This window comes from Marmota monax, unplaced genomic scaffold (assembly GCF_021218885.2).
Source record: "Marmota monax isolate L192 unplaced genomic scaffold, Marmota_monax_Labrador192_F-V1.1 WCK01_AAM20220418_F8-fsc00102, whole genome shotgun sequence".
Classification (NCBI taxonomy): Eukaryota; Metazoa; Chordata; class Mammalia; order Rodentia; family Sciuridae; genus Marmota; species Marmota monax.
In genome coordinates, this window is record NW_026692494.1 from 1,173,883 (window position 1) to 1,196,853 (window position 22,971).

At 54.4% G+C, this 22,971-nt stretch overlaps 1 protein-coding gene across 1 annotated transcript in view; it reads left to right on the plus strand.

Annotated features, from left to right (window-relative positions):
• Nucleotides 1-22,971, plus strand: part of LOC124092340 (mucin-16) — a 92,537-nt gene that overhangs the window by 64,677 nt on the left and 4,889 nt on the right. The window contains 33 exon segments of the mRNA XM_058579132.1: nt 53-225; nt 359-394; nt 869-993; nt 1,154-1,221; nt 2,326-2,498; nt 2,632-2,667; nt 3,142-3,266; nt 3,427-3,494; nt 4,078-4,250; nt 4,370-4,405; nt 4,812-5,035; nt 5,192-5,259; nt 5,700-5,872; nt 6,006-6,041; nt 6,516-6,640; nt 6,799-6,866; nt 7,436-7,608; nt 7,742-7,777; nt 8,248-8,372; nt 8,533-8,600; nt 9,198-9,370; nt 9,474-9,509; nt 11,323-11,447; nt 11,540-11,607; nt 12,029-12,201; nt 12,527-12,562; nt 12,975-13,099; nt 13,188-13,255; nt 15,629-15,801; nt 16,546-16,581; nt 17,537-17,602; nt 19,770-19,933; nt 20,243-20,310. Of these exon segments, the coding sequence (XP_058435115.1) occupies nt 53-225; nt 359-394; nt 869-993; nt 1,154-1,221; nt 2,326-2,498; nt 2,632-2,667; nt 3,142-3,266; nt 3,427-3,494; nt 4,078-4,250; nt 4,370-4,405; nt 4,812-5,035; nt 5,192-5,259; nt 5,700-5,872; nt 6,006-6,041; nt 6,516-6,640; nt 6,799-6,866; nt 7,436-7,608; nt 7,742-7,777; nt 8,248-8,372; nt 8,533-8,600; nt 9,198-9,370; nt 9,474-9,509; nt 11,323-11,447; nt 11,540-11,607; nt 12,029-12,201; nt 12,527-12,562; nt 12,975-13,099; nt 13,188-13,255; nt 15,629-15,801; nt 16,546-16,581; nt 17,537-17,602; nt 19,770-19,933; nt 20,243-20,310 (3,420 nt within the window).

Below are 22,971 nucleotides of genomic sequence, written 5' to 3' on the forward strand. Positions count from 1 at the left end.
GTATCTCTGGACCTTTCTCTGAAAATGCACTCATGCCCCCTGCTCTCCCCAGGTCTGAGAAGGATGGGTCAGCCACCAGGGTGGACGCTGTCTGCACCTACCGTCCTGACCCCGTGGGCCCCAAGCTGGACAGAGAGAAGCTGTACTGGGAGCTGAGCCCACTGACCCACGGCATCACCCAGCTGGGCCCCTACGCCCTGGACCAGAACAGTCTCTATGTCAATGGTGAGCAGGGGCCACCCGTGCTGTGCTCTAGGGTAGAGCCCACGTCCTCCACGTCTGGGCGGGCTTCGTCCTTACCCACTCACACGTTCATATTCATTCTCCCTCGCACCTCTCTCCCCCTCTCCTGCTGCAGGTTACACATACCAGGCCACAGCAACGAGTCCCACTGGTGAGTCCACAGTGACTTTGTCATGGTCCCTTGACCTCCATGGGGCAAGCAGGAGACCCCTGCCCACATCTCCAGCTGTCAGGGAGGGTAGGATCCAAGTCACAGGCTGGAAAGTCAGTGGGATAGGTCTCAGCTCTGATCACCTTGTATTGATGCCTGGACACACACCAAGGTCATTAAATGTCGTTTGGGTGGAAAAACAGACAAAAGTAGGTTCGAAAATTCATAAAAAATAGAGATGTGTAATAAATTCTTTCAACAGAGCATTGTAGCTTGCAGAACCTTCCCTTCTTACTTGCAGCATGTGACAATCAAGGCTTGGTTTAGGCATTAGGCACCAACGACCCTCAGCCATTCCTACATCCTCAACCGATGTGCTCCTTGGTGTGAGGCCCATGGCCACAGACCCTGCCTGCCCACATTGTCCACCCCAGACTGACTCAGGGGACCTCTCCTCTCCCTCCCCTAATTCAGCCTCAGGACCTCCCCTGGAGTCCTTCACCCTCAACTTCACCATCACCAACCTGCGCTACGAGGACGACATGCAGCCCCCAGGGTCCTTGACCTTCAACACCACTCAGAAGGTCCTGCAGCACCTGGTGAGCACAGTGCCTGTCCCACTCGGGTCCTGCCCACTGGAGCCAGCCTGCCTGTGTCCCACCCTCTGATGCACCTGTATCCTCCAGGATCCCCACACCCACCAGTGATGCCATTGCCCACCTCTCAGCTGACCCACTCCCCCCTCTGTCTCCTCCACAGCTCGGACCCTTGTTCAAGAACACCAGTGTGGGTCCCCTGTACTCTGGCTGCAGACTTACTTTGCTCAGGTGAGACTTGGGATCACTGGTGCTCCCAGGCCCAAGCAGTGTGGGTGCTTCCTTCCTGCCCTTCTGTCCTTCGCAAAAATGGTTTCAGGAGGCATCAGCTCCTGTTGCGTTCCTTGCATTAAAAAAACTCAGGGTCACTCCAGGGAAATGGCTACATGAAATAAACACACAAGAGACAGAGATACCTTTTTCTTTTGGGGTCCTGTGAGAGTTCTTCTGACCTTAAGTGTCCCCAGAATGAGAGAGAGTAAGCTCCTGCTTAATCCTTTTATTGAGGTAAAGCCATTCAAATGATGCAAGGGGTCAACATTCGGGGAGCTGTGCCTAGCTTCGTGATGTCTGCTATCAGCAGGTTGACTGACATCTAGGAAGGCCACACCCAAAGGCAGAACAAGAGAAGGGGTCACACAAATGGCATTTCCAAGGAACATTCTATTCCAAACAGGGCAAAGGGGTAACATCACAAAGGAACAGGTGAGCGTAGCTCAATCCATGGGCAACACACCTACGTCTGAAGACAATTTTGCTATTTTGAGGATCGGGGCAGTCAATATCCAGGTCACTACAAAAGTGACCTACAAAGCCTCTTCTGATAATGGGAAGGAAATGACAGTCACTCAGCGAGACCTCCTGTTGGTAGGCTCTAACAGGCTCTAGTCGCAAGGCCTCCTTTAACCCTTCCACTCTCTCCTCCTGACCTGTCTCAAATTCTGTCCATCAGCATCACTGACCCTCGTCCCCTCCCTCCCTTCTCCCTTTTACATTGCCTCTACATGATGGATTCTGTTGCCAGGATGTATCTGTGACAAACACACTTTCTCCATTTGCCTAAATCCCCAACTCCAGTTCTCCACCTGTCCCACCTGGAACCCTCCTGTCCCCAAACCATGAGGTTGCAATTTCATTCTCCAACTTCAGGAACATTATCCGGTCAGACATCTTCTCTTCCAGGGGGAGGCCGTCCAGAAGTCAGTGCACAGGATGACCAGGCTGGCTTCCCACCCTTGCAGGGCCTCCTCATTTTCTCTGTCACTTTTCTGCCCTAATCAGAGGTATCTCTGGACCTTTCTCTGAAAATGCACTCATGCCCCCTGCTCTCCCCAGGTCTGAGAAGGATGGGTCAGCCACCAGGGTGGACGCTGTCTGCACCTACCATCCTGACCCCGTGGGTCCCAAGCTGGACAGAGAGAAGCTGTACTGGGAGCTGAGCCCACTGACCCACGGCATCACCCAGCTGGGCCCCTACGCCCTGGACCAGAACAGTCTCTATGTCAATGGTGAGCAGGGGCCACCCGTGCTGTGCTCTAGGGTAGAGCCCACGTCCTCCACGTCTGGGCAGGCTTCGTCCTTACCCACTCACACGTTCATATTCATTCTCCCTCGCACCTCTCTCCCCCTCTCCTGCTGCAGGTTACACATACCAGGCCACAGCAACGAGTCCCACTGGTGAGTCCACAGTGACTTTGTCATGGTCCCTTGACCTCCATGGGGCAAGCAGGAGACCCCTGCCCACATCTCCAGCTGTCAGGGAGGGTAGGATCCAAGTCACAGGCTGGAAAGTCAGTGGGATAGGTCTCAGCTCTGATCACCTTGTATTGATGCCTGGACACACACCAAGGTCATTAAATGTCGTTTGGGTGGAAAAACAGACAAAAGTAGGTTCGAAAATTCATAAAAAATAGAGATGTGTAATAAATTCTTTCAACAGAGCATTGTAGCTTGCAGAACCTTCCCTTCTTACTTGCAGCATGTGACAATCAAGGCTTGGTTTAGGCATTAGGCACCAACGACCCTCAGCCATTCCTACATCCTCAACCGATGTGCTCCTTGGTGTGAGGCCCATGGCCACAGACCCTGCCTGCCCACATTGTCCACCCCAGACTGACTCAGGGGACCTCTCCTCTCCCTCCCCTAATTCAGCCTCAGGACCTCCCCTGGAGTCCTTCACCCTCAACTTCACCATCACCAACCTGCGCTACGAGGACGACATGCAGCCCCCAGGGTCCTTGACCTTCAACACCACTCAGAAGGTCCTGCAGCACCTGGTGAGCACAGTGCCTGTCCCACTCGGGTCCTGCCCACTGGAGCCAGCCTGCCTGTGTCCCACCCTCTGATGCACCTGTATCCTCCAGGATCCCCACACCCACCAATGGTGCCATTGCCCACCTCTCAGCTGACCCACTCCCCCCTCTGTCTCCTCCACAGCTCAGGCCCTTGTTCAAGAACACCAGTGTGGGTCCCCTGTACTCTGGCTGCAGACTGACTTTGCTCAGGTGAGACTTAGAGTCACTGGTGCTCCCAGACCCAAGCAGTGTGGATGCTTCCTTCCTGCCCCCCTGTCCTTCCTGTCCTCCTCAGAGATGGCCTCAGGAGGCATCATCTCCAGCACCAAGGCCTCCCTTAACCCTTCCACTTCCCCCTCCAGACCTGTCTCAAACACTGTCCATCAGCATGACTGACCCTCATCCCCTCCCTCCCTTCTCCCTTTTACAAGAAGGGCATTTCCTCTAGATGGTGGATTCTGTTGCCAGGATGGATCTTGTGACAGACACACTTTCTACGTTTGCTGTAATCCCCAACTCGAGTTCTCCACCTGTCCCACCTTGGGACCTGCCTGTCCCCAAGCCATGAGGTGGCATGTTTCATCTTTAAAATTCAGGATCCATTTTCACACCTGCCAACTCTGTCGCAGTGGCCAGCTGTTCAGAAGCCAGTGCCCTCGGAGAACCTGTATCTGACCTCTCACGCTTCTGCGGGCCTTCTCATTGCCTCTATCATTTTCCCTTCTTGGTGGCGGTATTCCTGGCCCCTTTCCTGAAAAGGCTCTCATTCCTCTTCCTCTGCATTCTCCCCCAGGTCTGAAAAGAATGGCTCAGCCACAGGAGTGCACACCGTCTGCACCTACCATCCTGACCCCTTGGAACCCAAGCTGGACAGAGAGCAGCTGTACTGGGAGCTGAGCCTGCTCACACAAGGGGTCACTCAGCTGGGCAGCTACACCCTGGACCGGAACAGTCTCTTCGTCAACGGTGAGCAGGGCCATCTTGCCCTGCTGCGTGGTGGAGCCCACAGCATCCCCTTGCAAGCCTCCTCGGTCCTCCTCCCCTCCCAGCACCTCCTCAAGGTCACTCTCTCTGGCTCTCTGCAGGTTACACCCACCGGACTGCCATGACCACCACCAGTGGTGAGTAGTCAGTGGTCCTGGGAAGTCCCACAGCCAGGGAAGGAAGCAACAGGCCCTGACCACATCGCCAGCGGTCCAGGAAGGAAGAAGTTGGGGTCACAGGCTGGGAAGTCCTTGCAATCATACTATCACCACCGTGTCGTTGGACACTTCTGGCCATATTTCCTTGGAAATAGAGAGAATGCCACTGATTGATAATTGGGTGGAGAGATGAAAGTAATAAATGAACAATTCAATAGAATTACCAGAAATAAAATATTAGATGTTCAACTGTCTCCTTGAAGCTTTGGAGGTTCCACATCTTCCCCTCGCTAACTGTAGGATTCGATGACTGAATGTGATCCACAATGGTGGCGCAGGGCTTGGACCGAAAGGACACTAATCCATTGCTGTAGTCTCCAGTGAGATCCTCCCTGATCTCAGACTGTGACCACAGACCCTGCCTGCCCGCAAAATCCACCCATACCTGACTCAAAGGTCCTCTCCTCTCCCTCCCCTGATGCAGCCTCAGGACCTCCCCTGGAGCCCTTCACCCTCAACTTCACCATCAACAACCTGCGCTACGAGGACGACATGCAGCCCCCAGGGTCCTTGACCTTCAACACCACTCAGAAGGTCCTGCAGCACCTGGTGAGCACAGTGCCTGTCCCACTCGGGTCCTGCCCACTGGAGCCAGCCTATGTCCCACCCTCGGATGCACCTGTATCCTCCAGGATCCCCTCACCCACCAATGATGCCATTGCCCACCTCTCAGCTGACCCACTCCCCCCTCTGTCTCCTCCACAGCTCGGACCCTTGTTCAAGAACACCAGTGTGGGTCCCCTGTACTCTGGCTGCAGACTGACTTTGCTCAGGTGAGACTTAGAGTCACTGGTGCTCCCAGCCCAAGCAGTGTGGGTGCTTCCTTCCTGCCCCCCTGTCCTTCCGTCCTCCACAGAGATGGCCTCAGGAGGCATCAGCTCCAGCACCAAGGCCTCCCTTAACCCTTCCACTTCCCCCCTGACCTGTCTCAAATTCTGTCTAAATCCCCAACTCCAGTTGTCCACCTGTCCCACCTGGGACCCACCTGTCCCCAAGCCATGAGTGGATTTTTATTCTCCACCTTCAGGAACATTTTCCCTTCAGCTGATTCCTCTCCCAGGGGGAGGCCGTCCAGAAGTCAGTGCACAGGATGACCAGGCTGGCTTCCCACCCTTCCAGGGCCTCCTCATTTTCTCTGTCACTTTTCTGCCCTAATCAGAGGTATCTCTGGACCTTTCTCTGAAAATGCACTCATCCCCCCTGCTCTCCCAAGGTCTGAGAAGGATGGGTCAGCCACCAGGGTGGACGCTGTCTGCACCTACCGTCCTGACCCCGTGGGCCCCAAGCTGGACAGAGAGAAGCTGTACTGGGAGCTGAGCCCACTGACCCACGGCATCACCCAGCTGGGCCCCTACGCCCTGGACCAGAACAGTCTCTATGTCAATGGTGAGCAGGGGCCACCCGTGCTGTGCTCTAGGGTAGAGCCCACGTCCTCCACGTCTGGGCGGGCTTCGTCCTTACCCACTCACACGTTCATATTCATTCTCCCCCGTGCCTCTCTCCCCTTCTCCTGCTGCAGGTTACACCCACCAGGCCACAGCAACTACTCCCAGTGGTGAGTCCACAGTGACCCTGTCATGGTCCCTTGACCTCCATGGGGCAAGCAGGAGACCCCTGCCCACATCTCCAGCTGTCAGGGAGGGTAGGATCCAAGTCACAGGCTGGAAAGTCAGTGGGATAGGTCTCAGCTCTGATCACCTTGTATTGATGCCTGGACACACACCAAGGTCATTAAATGTCGTTTGGGTGGAAAAACAGACAAAAGTAGGTTCGAAAATTCATAAAAAATAGAGATGTGTAATAAATTCTTTCAACAGAGCATTGTAGCTTGCAGAACCTTCCCTTCTTACTTGCAGCATGTGACAATCAAGGCTTGGTTTAGGCATTAGGCACCAACGACCCTCAGCCATTCCTACATCCTCAACCGATGTGCTCCTTGGTGTGAGGCCCATGGCCACAGACCCTGCCTGCCCACATTGTCCACCCCAGACTGACTCAGGGGACCTCTCCTCTCCCTCCCCTAATTCAGCCTCAGGACCTCCCCTGGAGTCCTTCACCCTCAACTTCACCATCACCAACCTGCGCTACGAGGACAACATGCAGCCCCCAGGGTCCTTGACCTTCAACACCACTCAGAAGGTCCTGCAGCACCTGGTGAGCACAGTGCCTGTCCCACTCGGGTCCTGCCCACTGGAGCCAGCCTGCCTGTGTCCCACCCTCTGATGCACGTGTATCCTCCAGGATCTCCTCACCCACCAATGATGCCATTGCCCATCTCTCAGCTAACCCAGTCACCCCTCTCTCCTCCACAGCTCAAGCCCTTGTTCAAGAACACCAGTGTGGGTCCCCTGTACTCTGGCTGCAGACTGACTTTGCTCAGGTGAGACTTAGAGTCACTGGTGCTCCCAGGGCCACGGAGTGTGAGTGCTTCCTTCCTGCCCCCCTGTCCTTCCTGTTATCCACAGAGATGGCCTCAGGAGGCATCACCTCCAGCACCAAGGCCTCCCTTAACCCTTCCACTTCCCCCTCCTGACCTGTCTCAAATTCTGTCCATCAGCATGACTGACCCTCGTCCCCTCCCTCCCTTCTCCCTTTTACAAGAAGGGCATTTGTTTAGATGATGGATTCTCTTACCAGGATGGATCTTGTGACAGACACACTTTCTACATTTGCCTTAATTCACAACTCCAGTTCTTCACCTGTCCCACCTGGGACCCACCTGTCCCCAAGCGATAAGGTTGCATTTTTATTCTAAAAAATCAGGAACAGTTTCCCTTCAGCCGACTCCTCTCCCAGGGGGAGGCCGTCCAGAAGTCAGTGCACAGGATGACCAGGCTGGCTTCCCACCCCTCCAGGGCCTCCTCATTTTCTCTGTCACTTTTGTGCCCTAATCAGAGGTATCTCTGGACCTTTCTCTGAAAATGCACTCATGCCCCCTGCTCTCCCCAGGTCTGAGAAGGATGGGTCAGCCACCAGGGTGGACGCTGTCTGCACCTACCGTCCTGACCCCGTGGGCCCCAAGCTGGACAGAGAGAAGCTGTACTGGGAGCTGAGCCCACTGACCCACGGCATCACCCAGCTGGGCCCCTACGCCCTGGACCAGAACAGTCTCTATGTCAATGGTGAGCAGGGGCCACCCGTGCTGTGCTCTAGGGTAGAGCTCACGTCCTCCACGTCTGGGCGGGCTTCGTCCTTACCCACTCACACGTTCATATTCATTCTCCCCCGTGCCTCTCTCCCCTTCTCCTGCTGCAGGTTACACCCACCAGGCCACAGCAACTACTCCCAGTGGTGAGTCCACAGTGACCCTGTCATGGTCCCTTGACCTCCAGGGGGCATGCAGCAGACACCTGCCCACATCTCCAGCTGTCAGGGAGGGTAGGATCCGGATCTCAGTCTGGAAAGCCAGTGGGATAGGTCTCAGCTCTGATGACCTTGTGTTGTTGCCTGGACACACACCAAGGTCATTAAATGTCATTTGGCTGGAAAACAGACAAAGGTAGGTTCAAAAATTCATAAAAATAGAAGTGTGTAATAACTTCTTTCATCAGAGATTTGTAGCTTCCAGATCCTTCCCTCCTGCTTGTAGCATGTGACAATCAAGGCTTGGTTTAGGCATTAGGCACCAAGGACCCTCAGCATTGCAAACTTCTCAAGCAATGTGCTCCATGGTGTAAGGACTATGGCCACAGACCTGCCTGCCCACTTTGTTCACTGCAGACTTTACTCAGAGTATCTCTCCTCTCCCTCCCCTGATGCAGTCTCAGGACCTCCCCTGGAGTCCTTCACCCTCAACTTCACCATCACCAACCTGCGCTACGAGGACGACATGCAGCCCCCAGGGTCCTTGACCTTCAACACCACTCAGAAGGTCCTGCAGCACCTGGTGAGCACAGTGCCTGTCCCACTCTTGTCCTGCCCACTGGAGCCAGCCTGCCTGTGTCCCACCCTCTGATGCACCTGTATCCTCCAGGATCCCCACACCCACCAATGATGCCATTGCCCACCTCTCAGCTGACCCACTCCCCCCTCTGTCTCCTCCACAGCTCGGACCCTTGTTCAAGAACACCAGTGTGGGTCCCCTGTACTCTGGCTGCAGACTGACGTTGCTCAGGTGAGTGCTTCCAGTACCAGTCTATGACTTCCTCAAGTGCTCCCCAGCTCAGGAGTTTGGTCACTTCCTTCCTTCACTCCTCTGGCTGTCTTCAGTAGAGGTGGAATTCAGGAGGTGTTGGCTGTAGCACCAGGAGTGTCCTAAAACTACAACTTCACCCCTCAACTCCCCGCCCCACCCCTGGATTTTGTAGAATCCATCAACCATACTGGATCTCCCACGTGATGGTCGTCCTTCTGAAATCTCACTCTACTCCCTTTCCCAATGAGGCCATTTTCTCTGAGTGTCAATTTCTCTCTCAGCACGAACTTGTATTCTCTGCCCGTTTTAATCAGCAGCTGCACCTCTTCTTTGGTCCCCAGTGTCTGACTCCTGCCCACGTGCCATGGGATGCAGGCTCCAAGTCTCGCCATTTAATAGAGACTCCTGAGTCCATGACTCTGCCCTCAGTGTCCCTCACAGGATCTTAGTCTGGCTTCTCACTTCTCTGCCACACTTGTCTTTGCCTCTGGCTGCTTCCTGACCTGCTCCCCCAAAACTCAGGACCCCTTCCTGGGCTCTCGACTTACAGCTGTCTCTCTTACTTGCTCTTCCCAGGCCAGAGAAGGATGGGGCTGCCACCAGAGTGGATGCTGCTTGTACCCACCGCCCAGGCCCCACAAGTGCTGGGCTGGACAGAAAGCAGTTGTACGAGGAACTGAGCCAGCTCACCCAGGGCATCTCCCAGCTGGGGCCCTACACCCTGGATAAGGACAGTCTCTGTGTTGATGGTGAGGGGCTGCCATCTGTCACAGCAGTTCCGTGAGTTCTGCACGGTCTTTCTCTCTTCTCTGATGCCCTTCCCTCTAACTCTTTCTCCTCCTACCTGTACAGGCTATACCCGCCAGGCCTCGACCACTACCTCCAGCAGTGAGTATTCTGGGTCTCTCTCAGCTCTCACTCTTGTAACCTTCTGCCTGGTCCAAGCCCTTCAAGGCCAGGGCTCCTTGCCTCCACTCCCAATCCCAGCCCCGTCCAACCCAGTACGTACAGGGAGCTGTACCTGCTAGTTCCCAGACCCCGGCATCTCCTCCCGAGCATCTCCTGGATGGTGGAGGCCCCAGCCCAGCACTTGGGGTATGTTCCCCCAACTTCTGCAGTTAGAGGATCCACTCTCTGGTAAAGGGCCGTGCTGGGATGCAGCTGTCCTTCCCTGCTGCGGCAGATCCTAAGTTAGCTTCCATCCAGGACTGTACTTGAAGTGAAGCCTCGGCCGCTCTGGGGTTAGGAGTGAACTTTGACCCTTTCCAGGTGAGGGCTCTGTCTTCATTTTGTGAATCATAGTAGTCCAGATCCCTGGGTTCCACCCTGCCCCCCAAACTGGGAGCTCCTCAACCAGCCGGCCCTCCCTGATTACCCACTCTTTGGATGGGGAAGAGTCCAGAGGAGATGCATAGGAATGGGGACTGAATCGGGGTGGCAAAGTCGCCTACCCCTGCACACATATCCCCAGGAAGGAGGCCCCGACTCCAGACTGTATGGGGTACAGAGAAAGGCACAAATTCATACACGGCAATCACCACTGCTGACCCCGTTCCCTTAAAGAGGTAACACACCTTGGGTCTCCTTCCTGGCCTTTTTCCTCGGCAGCCATGACCACCGCATTCTTCTTAGCACCCTCTCTGGCTCCGCCTGCCCCAGGTGGGAAGGCAGCATCTCCAGGATGCAGGCTTCTCTTTGCTCCAGTACAATTGGTACCGACCCGTTTGCACCTAATCATTCCTCTTGTTGCTCGCTCACCTTCCCCAAGGAACTCACCCATTTCTGTGGATTCCAGGGACCGTCTAGGTCTCAGGATCCAAATCCTGGGTCCAGCCCATGCCACACAGAGGTTACTGACCTGTGGCCCTCTCGCCTCCCGGCCATCACACAGGCCCCCTGGTCTCTGACACCCTAAGGAGAAGGTCCCCCAAACCTCCTCCTCCGTTGCCAAAAGCAGAGACAAAAAGCCAGGCTTGACCGTTCCTGCTCACCTCCTGCGTCCACCCCGCGGCCAATCTAACCCCTCCTCCCTCTGGGGTCTCCCAAGCCCTTCCTTTCTCTGCCTCACTCTGATGACACCCACAGCCTCCACTCTGGCCTCCCGTCACCCTCTGCACCTCAGCTGCCACCTCCCTCCTAAGGTACCTTTGTCCGTGGGGTTCCCGTCAATCTTTGGATGACTCTATCTGGTGTGCAAGCCACATCCGGACCCGTGTTCTGCAGAGTCATTCCTTCCCCTTTGGGTCCTTCCCTTCTCACATCGTCCCTTCCTACGGCCACCATAAGAGGACTTCCTGTTCCTGTGCGTCGCGGCACCTTGCTCTCTCCTCTTCCCAGCCTTTGCCCAGGCGGCTGCTCCCTCCTGGAGTCCACGCTCCACGGTGGACCCCTTACCCATGCTTTTGGTCACACCTGAAATGGCGCTTTCTCTGGAAAGCCATCTTAAGTCATTGCTTGGTGGCCTTCCTGGATGGTTCATGGCCTCCCCCAAAAGCATAATGGTGTTGCCACTTCCATCAGAGAACTTTGCACACATTAGGCACTCAATAAATGCTCCCTGAATGACACAAGGTTCCTGAAGTCTTAGGGATTCCACGAGGTCCCCCGCTGCAGTTCAGGCGTCTACAGCCAGCAGCCCGCAGTCAGGACGGGAGGCCAGCAGGGTGACTACTGTGTCTGACACCTTCCTCTTCCTCTGCAGTCAATGGCTCCTCCATGGTAGCGGTCACCCTCAACTTCACCATCACCAACATGCAACACACGGAAGAGATGGAGCACCCAGGGTCCTTGAAGTTCATCTTCACCGAGAAGATCCTGAAGCGCCAAGTGAGAGCCTCCCATGGCCACTCCCGGCCCCCTCACCCCTGCCCGCGTCACCCTGCGGCCAGGCTCTCTAACCTCCTGTCCCTTCCCACCAGCTCGAGACCTTGCTCAACAAGACCAGTGTGGGCCCCCTCTACGCCGGCTGCAGGCTGGCCTCGCTCAGGTGAGGCCCGGAGGAAGTGCTCACTCGGGTGGGGTGGACCTCAGGCACCAGCCAGGGAGCCTCCAGCACCTACCATGGGACCGCCACCCCTTCTTCCTGCCCAGGGGGAGCAAAGGCCTGAGCATTCGGTGGCTTTGAGACGAGGAACTGTGTTTAGTGTACAAAATCCAGGTGACACTCTGCCTTCAGGGAGGGTTCTCCTCTGAGAAGCAGGAGGACAACCCCACACCCTGTCTGCACAGTTTACTCAAGATGTGTCGGGTCCCCAGGGCCAGGAGGCCGTCTGATGACACACTCAGGACAGGCCCCCTGTGGCCTTGACAGCTGGCCCCACGGTGTCTCCCTCGGCCTTCTCCCCCCCACACCCAGATGGCTCAAGGCCCTCCTCAGCATCCCACGCCCCATGTCCCCCCTTCTCCAGGCCTGAGGATGGCGGAGCCTCCACGGGAGTGGATATGATCTGCACCTTCCACTCTGACCCCGTGGGCACCCGGCTGGACACGGAGCGGCTGTACTGGGAACTGAGCCACGAGACCCATGGTGTCACCCGGCTGGGCTCCTACAGTCTGGACAGGAACAGTCTCTACGTCAACGGTGAGGGGCTGACTCAGAGCCATGCTCCCTATGCCCGTTGGAGTGGGGTTTCCCAGAGTTCGAGCAAAGCCTCCATCTCTCTAGGGGGGACCTGGGCCCATCTTTCTCTCCTTCTGGGTCTGACTTCCATCTTCCTTGAGATCGACCTGGTCAGTGACCAGGTCCAGCCACCTGCAGTCCCGTCGCCCGATAACCTTCTCCCAGAACGTCCCTCCACCGCCTCTTTCCTCTGCTTTGACCCCAAAACAGTTCCCCAAACCTCTTCTATCCTTGATCTTCCGGGTCCCCCAGCTGACCCTCGGCTCTGCCTCACTTCTCTGTGCAGGTTACACCTTTGGATCCACGGCCCTAACCCCCACCAGTGAGTACCCCTGATGTTGGCTTCCCACACCCCCTGTCCTCGGAGAGGGAAGCACCACCCCCGCCTTCTCTCTCTCCTGGGCCATTGCAGTGTCCCAGCCCAGGGCGGGAGGGCTCTCCGGACACATTCCCCCACATTCCCACCCTCCCTTGGCTTCCATCACAAACCCTCCCTTCCTGCCGTCAAAAGGTAAACTGAGGCATGATTTTAAAAATGTAAACAGCTTATTCAAGTAGCAACTCGTGAAGCAGGAAGCAGAGGCTGAAGGGGCCTGGGGCTCTCCACCAGGACCCAGGACAGGGGGCCCTGGAGGCCCCACCCAAGGGCACACACCGCCCCCACCTGGCCCCCATGCTACCCCCTTCGGCCACGGTCATCCGTGCCAGCTTCCTCTCTTGCCCACCTGCTGTAGCTGGGGAGGTCAGCAGGGAGCCCTTCACCCTGAACTTCACCCTCCGCAACCTGCGCTACTCGTCTGAAATGCGCCACCCCCGATCCCTCAAGTTCAACATCACGGACACCCTCATGCAGCACCTGGTGAGTGGCCTTCTCCCCTCGCCCCATGCCCCCCCCTCAGAGGGCAGCACCTGCCTGGACCAACACAGCCTCCCTCCTTCCTCTCCAGCTCAGCCCTTTGTTCCAGAGGAGCAGCCTGGGGGCCCAGTACAGAGGCTGCCAGGTCACGGCCCTAAGGTGAGAAGAGACCCTGCCCTCCTCCACCCACCAAAGGCCTCGCCCCTCGGCTGGTGTGTGCTAGTTTGTTCTCTTCTTGGGCTTTTCAGTTCTTTATTTTGTCACAACTTCACTTTTGACATATAAAAATTGTGTATGTTGATATCCGCTGTGAAGTGATGGCCACCTTCCAGCTAATCCAGGTCTCTCTACCTAGTTACCACTTTGCGCCTTTTGACCAGTATCACCCTACCCCATCCCCCAGCCCTGGCAGCCATCGTCCTACGTATGGTCTGCGTGACCATTAGGAGTCCCTTTGTGACGATAGTGCTGGGAGGAGCTCAGGAGTGGAGATCGCTCTTTGCGATACTGATCTCATTGACTTTGGATGGACACCACACATACACACACACACACACACACACACACACATCCACATGCAGAGCTGAGTGGAATCCCGTAGGTTAAGGCCACAAGGGAGTTGGACACGGCATGAAGGCAGAGATGCCACACCTTTCCTTCCCACGGCCGTCACCCATGGGACGCCTGCAGGCCCAGCAAAGGGTCGATGTTCCCAGGAAAAGCAGCCTAAGGTCCCTGAAGTCACCTAGGCAACTGTTGTCATTATGACCACGCATCAGAGGCACCCTCCATAGCAGGCTAATAATGTATTTCCCGGCCGTGGGACCTCCAAGTCAGTTAAGAACAAGAGAAGCAGAGAACGTGGGGTTCTCCCCTGTAGCAGCCACCACCACTATGTGTTTCCAAACCTCTCTGTCACCTGAAGGAGAGGCCGCACGCCCTGGGCAGGTGCTCTGACTCCCGGGTCAGTGTGCATTCTGCTGGTGTTTACTAAGTGCTTCCCCATTCGTATTTCCCTTCAAGTGATAGCTCCTCTGAGCTAGGTAGAGCCACCAAAGTGACACAGACAGACACTGTCCCTGTCCTCATCCAGAAAAAAAGGAACTGATATTAATTAGGAAAATAAATACCTAAGGAACATGATTTCAAATGTCATCAGGTGGTGTGGGAGCATTAAATAGAGTGAGGGTGACATCTGAGTTGTGCCCCAATGGCCACAAAAACTTCCAGGCACAGAGAACAGCATGGGCAAAGGCCCTGGGTGAGAATGAGCTTGGCCTGCTCAGGGAAGACCAAGGAGGCCAGAGTGGCTGGAGAGGGCAGCCAGAGGGAAAGAAGGAGAAGATGAGATTCAAGACATTATCAGCATCCATGCTCTGTAGGGTCTTGGGGGACTTCTTAAAAATTGCAGTAAAATGCACATGTTGGAATTTGCCATCTGTACTAGTCAGCTTCACATTACTATAACAAAATGCTTGAGGCAATTCATTCACAAAGACAAGGTTTCTTTTGGCTCATGGTTTGGAAGCTCCACTCTATGGCATTATTAGCCCCATAGCTTTCAGCATCTGATGAAGGAGGCAAATTATTTCAGGAGTGTGTGGCAGAATGAACCATTTACATCCTGCCAGGAACCAAAAAAAAAAAAAAAAGATGATTGGTGGAGCCCCACTCTCCCCTTGGAGGGCACACCTCCTATAACCTGAGGACCTCCCGTAAGATCCCTCTTAAAGGCCTACAGCGCCACCTGGTGACTAAGCCTTTAGTAACGGGCCTTTGGAGGATTTTTTGGTGCACAATCCTTCACGCATGTGCAGCTGTCACCACCACCCGTCTCCAGGGCTTTCCATCTTCCCAAACTGAAAACTTCCCAAACACTGTCGTCCTCCAACATTAACTCCCTGTCCCCCACCCGGCTCCTGGCCCCTTTCTCCTTCTGTCTCGTGAATTCGACAGCTCCAGGAACCTCTGATGAGCAGCAGCACACAGTGTTAGACTTCCGGTGACTGGTTTGTTCCAGTGACATAAACGTTCTCATTCACGTTATAGCACGTGTCAGGTTTTTCTCCCTTTTCGGGACTGAATAATATTTCGTTTGTATGAAATACTTCTCACTTTTCTTATCCATCTGTTGGGGTAGGCCCATGGGCTGGGTGCTGGGACTTCCATATGACAACCATGAACTAGAGTAGTCCAGTTTCCGCCCTCAAGAGGCCACGTTCTGGAAGAAACAGGGACAAATGACTTATGATCCCGTCGAGAGTGACCAGGGCTGTGATGGGGAAGAACGGGGACTGCAGGATCCCCCAGGGCCCAGCGTCAGCAGGCTCTTGAAGGAGGAAGGGGGAGGGGGAGAGGAGGGGAAGGAGAGGCCAGGAGGAGAGAGGTTTCCAGACAGAAGTAGCCAAGCGGCGAGCTCCTGAGATGGGAAAGCACGGCAGGCTGTGAGGGGCAGTGACCACTCTCCACTGCAGGTGGGCAGGTGCCAGGTCACCTGCACCCCCCCAAAAAAGTTCCCCCGTCCCTCCCCAGGTCTGTGAAGAACGGTGAGCAGACCCAGGTGAATCTCCTCTGCACCTACCAGCGGCCACCCAGGGGCCCAGGTCTGTCCGCCCAGCAGGTGTTCCAGGAGCTGAGAAGGCAGACTCGTGGCATCACCAGGCTGGGCCCCTACTCTCTGGACAAGGACAGCCTCTACCTCAATGGTGAGCAGCCCTCAGCCCACCCACCCCCTGCAGCCCACAAGGATGCCAGTGTCGGGTCTCTAGGGGAGACTTAGACTTCGAACCCTGCCTCCGCGTCCGGCCTCCCACAGCCTCCCTGCAAGGCCGGTCCTTGAGGAATCCTATTCTACAGGAGAAACCGAGGCTCAGATAGGGTGGCTTCCCCAAGTGGGTGCAGCCCGAGGGTGTTGGTCCAGGGAAGGAGCCCCATCTTCCACATGCGTCGCCTGGCTCTGCTCTAGATATGCAGCTCGCAGAGGAGTCTTCCTTGGAGACACCTGGGGGGGGGGGGTGGAACCCATCTGTACCCCTGCCCTGCTCTCTTCTCTTGATGAGGGATGAACGTCTCTCTAGAGTGGGCCCCCTATGCCAGGGAGGAAGTCAGGGACTCTGGCCCAAGAGGGGACCCAGACCTCTGGGGCACCAGCATCAGCACAGAACCCAGAAAAGATAGAATTCAAGAGGGCGTCCCTGCATGGGGTTCTGAGTCACAAAGCCTGGCCGTGGGGAGGTTGATCCAACTGCTCCCTCCCTCCCCTCCATCCCCAGCCTGGGGACAGCTCAGAGCTCATCCCTGTCCTCACCAAGTGGGCAGGGCACATCCTGGGGTGAACGGAGGTGTGTGGCAGGCGGGGGCCTGCCCACCTTAAGTGGTAAAGACGCAGACTTATGGTGGGCGTGGGCAGCACGGGGTGACCCTCTCCTCACCTGTGACATCTTTTCCAGGTTACAATGAGCGTGGTCCAGATGAGCCTCCTCCAAGTACGTGTCCTGGCATCCAGAGCTCTTTTCAGCTTCTCTCCTTCCTTCCCAAACTCAGGCGGGTCTCCTGGGAGGAGCCAGGGTCTCAGTGGGGAGGGGGGGAGGATGCTAAATCCCTGGCCTCTTCTCGCACCTGTAACGTGGCGTTGGATTCTGAATTCCCCACATTCGTCCGAGTTAAGGGAGAAGTTTGAACAAGCATCCTCTGATGGAGGTCACACGGTGACCGTGTAACTTATGCCTCAAAGACCACGGGGTGCCCAGCAGGGGCTTCTTGGTGTCAAGCTGCAAACTCTGCCAGCTCCCTGGTGGCTTTAGCTAAAATTGTGCGTGCTGCCATCTAGTGGTCAACTCGGCTGCCTACCGAGCCGTCCATTCTCCATCAGGTCCTCAGACATCTTCTGTCCATCCTTCCGTCCATCCATCTGTATACCCATCCTTCTGCCTAGTTGCCTGGTTGTCCTTCCTTCCTCTATCTGCCTACACATCCACCTACCCACCAGCCCCATGAGCCTCCCAGCCATCTACTGAGCCACTCACCCAGCCACCCACTGGTCCTCCCAACTACCCACCCGTCAGTGCCTCTCTCCATTCCCCTTCACCCACCTGTCCTTCCTTCTCCACCTCCACGTCTCCAACCGCCCCTCCGCGCGCTCCTCCTTGCCTTCTCTTCTGACCCTACATTCATCCCTCCTTCCTCTCCGTCCCTTCTCTCTGCCCGTGCATCCCAGGGTCCTCTCTGTCCTCCTCTCTGTCACCCAGGCTCCCTCTGGGGTTCCTTTCCTTCGCAGGCTTGCCCCCCACCCGCCGCGCGCGTGCTCTTTCCGCTCACTCTGGTCCACGGTTCACCTGGGATCGGTGGTTCTGGCGTGGCCCCCAGTGCAGCCCAGGGGGCGTGGGGGCTTCTCTCAGACCTGGGGGCTCGGTGCTTCCCTGATGGTGACTCTTTCTGCAGCTCCTGAGTTAACTACCACATTCCTGCCTTCGCCCAAGACATCTGCGCAGCCAGAAACCACCACAGGTATCTGAGGGTCCCTTTTCCTCCCCAAGATCAGATCCCAGTCCCCCACCTCCACAGTCCCATGAAAATTAAGAAGCCAGGGTGTCCGGGTGCTGGTTCCACCCATTGTGTTGGAATAGTGCGCAAGACTCCCAGCTCCTCTCTAGGTGCAACCCGGCACCCACTGACCACCCCACCAACCATCCCCAGCATCTGGTGACCACCAGTCGACTTTTTTTTTTTTTCTCCCAGTATCAGGGACTGAGCTCAGGTTTCTTAACCACTGAGCCACACCCCCAGCCCTTTTTATTTTTATTTTTTTTATTTTGAGACAGAGGCTCACTAAGTTGCTGAGGCTGGCTTTGAACCTGTGCTCCTCCTGCCTCAGCCTCCCGAGTCAGTGGTCCACTCTTGACTTCTATGAGATCAGTTTCTTTAGATTCCACGTAGGAGTGAGATCTTGCAGTCTTTGTCTTTCTGTGCCTGGCTTCTGTCACTTATCCAATTCTCCAATTGAGATCTCCAGTTCTCTCCATATTGTCACAAATAACAGGATTGTCACAAATGACTCAGTAGCATGCCAGTGTACGTACCGTGTCTTCTTTATCTGTTCATCAGTTGATGGACATCTCAGTTGAGAAACTTTGTCCCTTCTCCTCCTCCTCCTCTTCCTCCTCCTCCCCCTTCCTCCTCCTCCTCCTCCCTTTCCTCCTCCTCCTCCCCCTCCTCTTCCTCCTCCTCCTCCTCTTCCTCCTCCTCCTCCTCTTCCTCCTCCTCCTCCCCTTCCTTCTGCTCCTCTTCCTCCTCCCCTTCCTCCTCCTCCTCCTCTTCCTCCTCCCCTTCCTCCTCCTCCTCCTCTTCCTCCTCCTCCTCCCCTTCCTTCTGCTCCTCTTCCTCCTCCCCTTCCTCCTCCCCTTCCTCCTCCTCCTCCCCTTCCTCCTCCCCTTCCTCCTCCTCCTCCTCCCTTCCTCCTCCTCCTCCTCCTCTTCCTCCTCCCCTTCCTCCTCCTCCTCCTCCTCTTTTTCCTTTTTCTTCTCTCCTTTCCATCTTTCCTTCCTTTGCGGTGCTGGGAATCAGACCCAGAGCCCTGCACAGGCTAAACCTTCTGTCTTTCCTGCCAGAGGCCCCTGGCAGCCTCAGTAACCACCGCCCTTCTCTCGGCTCCAATGATTTCAACTTTTTCAGATTCCACGTTTAAGTGAGGGCATACCGTATTTTTGTCTCTTTGTCGGATTGATTTCACTTAGCATAATGTCCTCCCTGCTCCCCCTTGATGGCTTTCATGACAAACCCAAAGTCTGAGCCATGGGATCCTTCGGGATGGAATCAAAGAGTTTTCTGGAAGAGGCTCCTTTGGGTCCGTGATTCTCAGCTTGGCAGCACTTGTGCCTACCAGGAGACTTTGGGGTCGTCACAGGTGGGGAAGACTACTACTGGCATTCAGAGAATAGCGTCCAGAGAGGCTGCCAACCACCCTCCAGGGCACAGGAGATCCCACCACACAGCTCCAAATGCCAGTAGCTGCAGGGTGAAAAACCCTGTTGGCCCTGGTCTCAGGGTTCCCAGAAGGCACTACCCTCACGTGCCACGATGTACTGTGATTACGCGGCTGATGACTTAACTGCCCCCTTGTCTGCGAGCTCTGTCAATTGAGATCCAGTGGATATGCCACTGTATCCTCCGTTTAATGTGTTGGTGCATCATAGCACAGAGCAAATGAGTGTACAATGAAAAACAAATGTCTCAGCACGCGCGCACACACACACACACACACACGCCGCCAAATTTAGGAATCTACTGCAGTTCACATTTATTGATTCAACAAACAAGGGGTGCAGAATGGGTTGGGAGGGAGACCAGAGGCAGGAAGAACCTCTGGGAATGCAGGGCCTCCGTCGGAATCTCCAGGGAAGGTGTGTGGCAGATGGGCCGTCCCCACCTGCACCTGCCCACCACTCCCCAGAGAGCCCTTCGCCCTCCCCATCACAGGGAACTCCCACGTCGCCCGTGGAGAGGTGAACAGGTAGAGGGCTGGATGGGTACGGGTGGACAGCTCGGTAAGGGGCCTCTGTGCCCACCTTTAAAAACCCAGCCCAGGTCTCGTGGCCAGGAAGAACGAGTCTGGCTGAAATGACCCCTTTCTTAAAACTCCCCCCACACAGGACTTTTTTTTCTTTGTCTACTCTAGAAGCGAAGCCGTCCACTCCTCTACCAACAGAAGTGCCCACCAGAAGTTCCAGCTCCCAGAACTTCCAGCTCAACTTCACCGTCACCAACCTGCTCTATACCCAGGACATGGCTCAGCCAGGCACAGCCAGACACCAACGGAACAAAAGAAGCCTGGAGAATGCGGTGAGAGAGCCTTACGTTGTGTCCACTCCGACTGTCCCCAGGCAGAGACCGGTCTGTGGTAGCCAAAGGGGGACTTGTTGTAACAGTTCTCATTCCTGTGGTTCAAACTAAGAAACAGGCCCAGAGAGGTTCAGTAGCTATCCCAGAATCACACAGCTATGCCCTACCCCCAGAACAGGACATCTTTTTACATCTGGGTTGGTTTTCATCAAAGAAAAAATAGATGGGAAAGGATGCTTGGAGGCCGTTAATTCTCTTTTACAACTGAGTCTGGGATTCTGACCTAAGAAACGTCGCCCTGTCTTTCAGCTCAACCAGCTTTTCCAAAACAGCAGCATCAAGAGTTACTTTTCTGACTGTCAAGTTTTAGCATTCAGGTGAGTTCCAACTAATGACCCTGAGAACTTCTGCTGCACTTAAATAAAAGTGTCCCCTTGACCACAGTCTCTTAGTCCCAGCTGTTACGAAGAGAGCCTTTGGAATATGGAACTGTTACCCCAAAATCCAGCTTCTTCCGAAAGCAGTGAGCCCAACTGTCTTGGAAACCCATAGCCCCAGCAGACGTGGGGGTGCCTGGCCCGGGGAGCCAAGGAGTCTAGAGTGTAGAATTCTTGCCTCAAGAAATCAGATACTGGGGGCCAGACTCAGTGGTGCACACCTATAAAAGGGAAGCTGACGCAGGAGGACGTCAATTTTGAGGCCAGCCTGGGCATCCTACCAATACTTGACCTCAAAATAAAAAATACAGAGGGCTGAGGATGTCGCTCAGGGGTAGAAATTGCTTGCCTAGCATGCGTGAGGCCCTGTGTTCAATCCCCGGGATCGCAAAAAGAACACAAGAACAAGAAGAAAAGAAATCACCTTCTGGAGTAAATTTACTGATGGATCAAAAGTAACAATATTCAAACTAGTTGGCTTCTATTTGACTTGGATAATGAGTTGATTTGCAGCCTGTGTTCTCCAAGGATGAGGGAAACTTTTGCAAGAACTACATAGGTACCAACGCTGCCTTCCTCCATCATATTAAAAGGAAGAGCTTTCCAGATCTCAAGAGTCTTGAGATAGTTCAGGACACTGAGGCAGGAGAATCACGAGTTCAAAGCCAGCTTCAGCAACAGGAAAGCACTAAGCAACTCAGTGAGACCCTGTCTCTAAATAAAATACAAAATAGGGCTGGGGATGTGGCTCAGGGGTCGAATACCTCTGAGTTCAATCCCCAGTACCCCCAAAAAAATTCTTATCAGAGAAGCAGGACCAAGTGGGTGCTCTAGACCCCGAGAGATTCCTTATCATGGGTCTTGGGTCTTTTTTTTTTTTTTTTTTTTTTTTTTTTGGTACAAAGGACTAAACCCAGAGGGACTTAACCACTGAGCCACATTCCCAGCCCTTTTTTTTAAACATGTGTTTCATTTAGAGACAGGGTCTCACTGAGTTGCTTAGGGCCTTACTAAGTTGCTGAGGATGGCTTTGAACCCACGATCCTCCTGCCTCAGCCTCCTGAGCCTCTGGGATTATAGGCCCTGCACAGTGGTGGCTTCTAGATCCTCAGAACACATCCCAGATCCACCAAATCCTCCTGTAAAGTATTCCCCCAATTTTCCTCTTAGGTTTTCTGTTCAACCGTGGGGCTGCTGCAGGTAGCTGTGGCATTGAACAATTAATGTCAATTGATGTTTAAATGAATATTAAATAATATTAATAGTGCACATAAAGGGTTTCACAGACATTCCCCCATGTCTATCTCAGATTTTAATCATATCCACTCCCAGCTACCCTCTCTTTCCCTCCTCTCTCTTCCCCCTCCCTGTTTCCCTTCCCCATCCATAACAATTCTTTTTCTTTCAGATCATCTTTTTTTTTAAGTTCCCTCATATGAGACACAACATGTGATCCTTGTCTTTCTGGGCCTGGTTTACTTCACCTAACATGATGACCTCCAGCTCCATCCATTTTCCTGCAAATGACATAATTTCATTCTTCTTTATGGCTGAATAGTACTCCATTGTATATATACACTATATGGACACCGTGGGCTGGTTCCAAAACTTAGCTACTATGAACAGCCACAGTAAAGATAGGTATGCAGGTGTCTCTTCTGTGTGCTCACTTGATTTTCTTCCGGGATGCACCCAGGAGTGGGATAGCTGCTCCTGTGATGGTTCTGCTTTTAGTTTTCTGAGGAACCTCCATCGTCGTGCTACACTGATTTACATTCCCACCGACAGTGTCTGCGATCCTTTCTGTCTGCATCCTCCCTGGTATTTGTTACTGTTTTCTTTTGCTTCATGTGTTGGGAATAGCCATTCCGACAGGGGCGAGGCGGAGTCTTAAGGTAGTTTTGATTGGCATTTCCGAGCATTTTTTATATACGATTGGCCATTTATAAGTCTGCTTTTAAGAGGTGTCTGTTCAGATCACTTCATTGGCCCCTTTGGGGTTGGATCACTTATTCTTTGGTGTTCTGTGCCTTGAGCTGTCTGTGTATTCTAGACGTGAGTGCTCTGTCGGATGAAGAGCCAGCGAGGATTTCCCCATCCTGTAGGCTCTCTTTGTTGATTGCTTCCTTTGCTGGGCAGAAGCCTTTTCATTTGATGTCATCCGATTTGTCCGTTCTTGCTTTTGTGTCCTGTGCGATTAGAGTCCTGTTCAGGAAATCGCTCCCTGCGCCGAGGTCTTTATTTTCCTCTCATAATTCCACAGTGCCAGGCCTTGCAGTAAGGCCTTGGATTCATTTTGAGTTGATTTTTGCACAGAACGAGGGCTGAGGATCGAGTTTCCATCTTCCACACGTGGATACCCAGTTTTCCCAGCACTCTTGTTAAAGAGGTTGCTGTTTCTCCAAAGTCCGTTTCTGGTGCCTTTGCTGCTGATTGTTTTTGACAGTGTCCTGGGTTGCCCTTCCCGGCACTGAGCAAGTTCTGAGTCAGAACAAATGAGGCGCTCCCTGAGAACAGGGCTTTTGCAAGGAGATGCGGGACAGGTCAGAGAGTGACAGTCCTCTGGGAGATGGGTGTTTGGGGATCACACTGGGGCGGCTA